The sequence below is a fragment of the Octopus bimaculoides genome, chromosome 11 (assembly GCF_001194135.2).
Source record: "Octopus bimaculoides isolate UCB-OBI-ISO-001 chromosome 11, ASM119413v2, whole genome shotgun sequence".
Lineage (NCBI taxonomy): Eukaryota > Metazoa > Mollusca > Cephalopoda > Octopoda > Octopodidae > Octopus > Octopus bimaculoides.
Window position 1 is genome coordinate 13,316,591 of NC_068991.1, and position 747 is coordinate 13,317,337.

Below are 747 nucleotides of genomic sequence, written 5' to 3' on the forward strand. Positions count from 1 at the left end.
ATATATATATATATATATATATATATATAAGACAGAATATTCATACGAGGTATGGGACAATAAAAAAAATGTAAGGAAAGTAAGCGAAAACTTGCCTGGCTTTTTCACACGGAAGAAAGCAACGGCCGTATTTTTACACATCTGCATTCGGCTTACTACGTCGTTGCCAATTGAACGAGAGAAAGAGACACAATATATGAATGAATATCTTAGCTAAACAAGCGTACAGGCCGTACGAAGACGGAAAACTGAATGAGTGGGATATAATCAAACAAGCTTGAATGAAACATCAGCAGTTGCGTGCGCAGCAGCAGCAAAAACCAATGAGAGAGGGGGAATCAAACAAGTACACATATATATATGGGTAGTAGGAAGAGGAGGACTGAACGAACAAGCACAGACAAATAGTTTTATCGCCGCCCACACACAAAACAAAGACCGGCTCATAACCCGGTCGCTTGACGTGCTAGAAACAGCAGTTGAATTTTCATCAAATGGTGTCTTGAGGAAAAGTAATTTTCTTTTTTTTTTTTTTATGTTTGAGTCAGGAGAATGATAGTGCCTGTGACCCTCAAAAAGCATCTAAAATTGATGGGACAGAGGTATAATCTATAAACTATGGTAAGACGCTTGCTTCCCAACTACAAGGTTTCGGGTTCAGTCCCATTGCGTAGTACCTAAGGTTGTCAACTCACCGTCCCGGGTCGACCAAAGCCTTATGGGTGGATTTAGAAGACGGAAATTGAA

At 39.9% G+C, this 747-nt stretch overlaps 1 protein-coding gene across 2 annotated transcripts in view; it reads right to left on the minus strand.

The window, feature by feature from the left end:
* LOC106867384 (uncharacterized) overlaps positions 1–747 on the minus strand; it is a 61,109-nt gene that overhangs the window by 30,308 nt on the left and 30,054 nt on the right. Inside the window, exon 2 of one of the 2 annotated variants that reach the window (XM_014912240.2) lies at positions 96–155. The exons of the other annotated variant lie outside the window; for it this stretch is intronic. Coding sequence (XP_014767726.1) covers positions 96–155 — 60 coding nt within the window. The remainder of the gene's footprint in view (positions 1–95; positions 156–747) is intronic. 2 annotated transcript variants of the gene reach the window in all.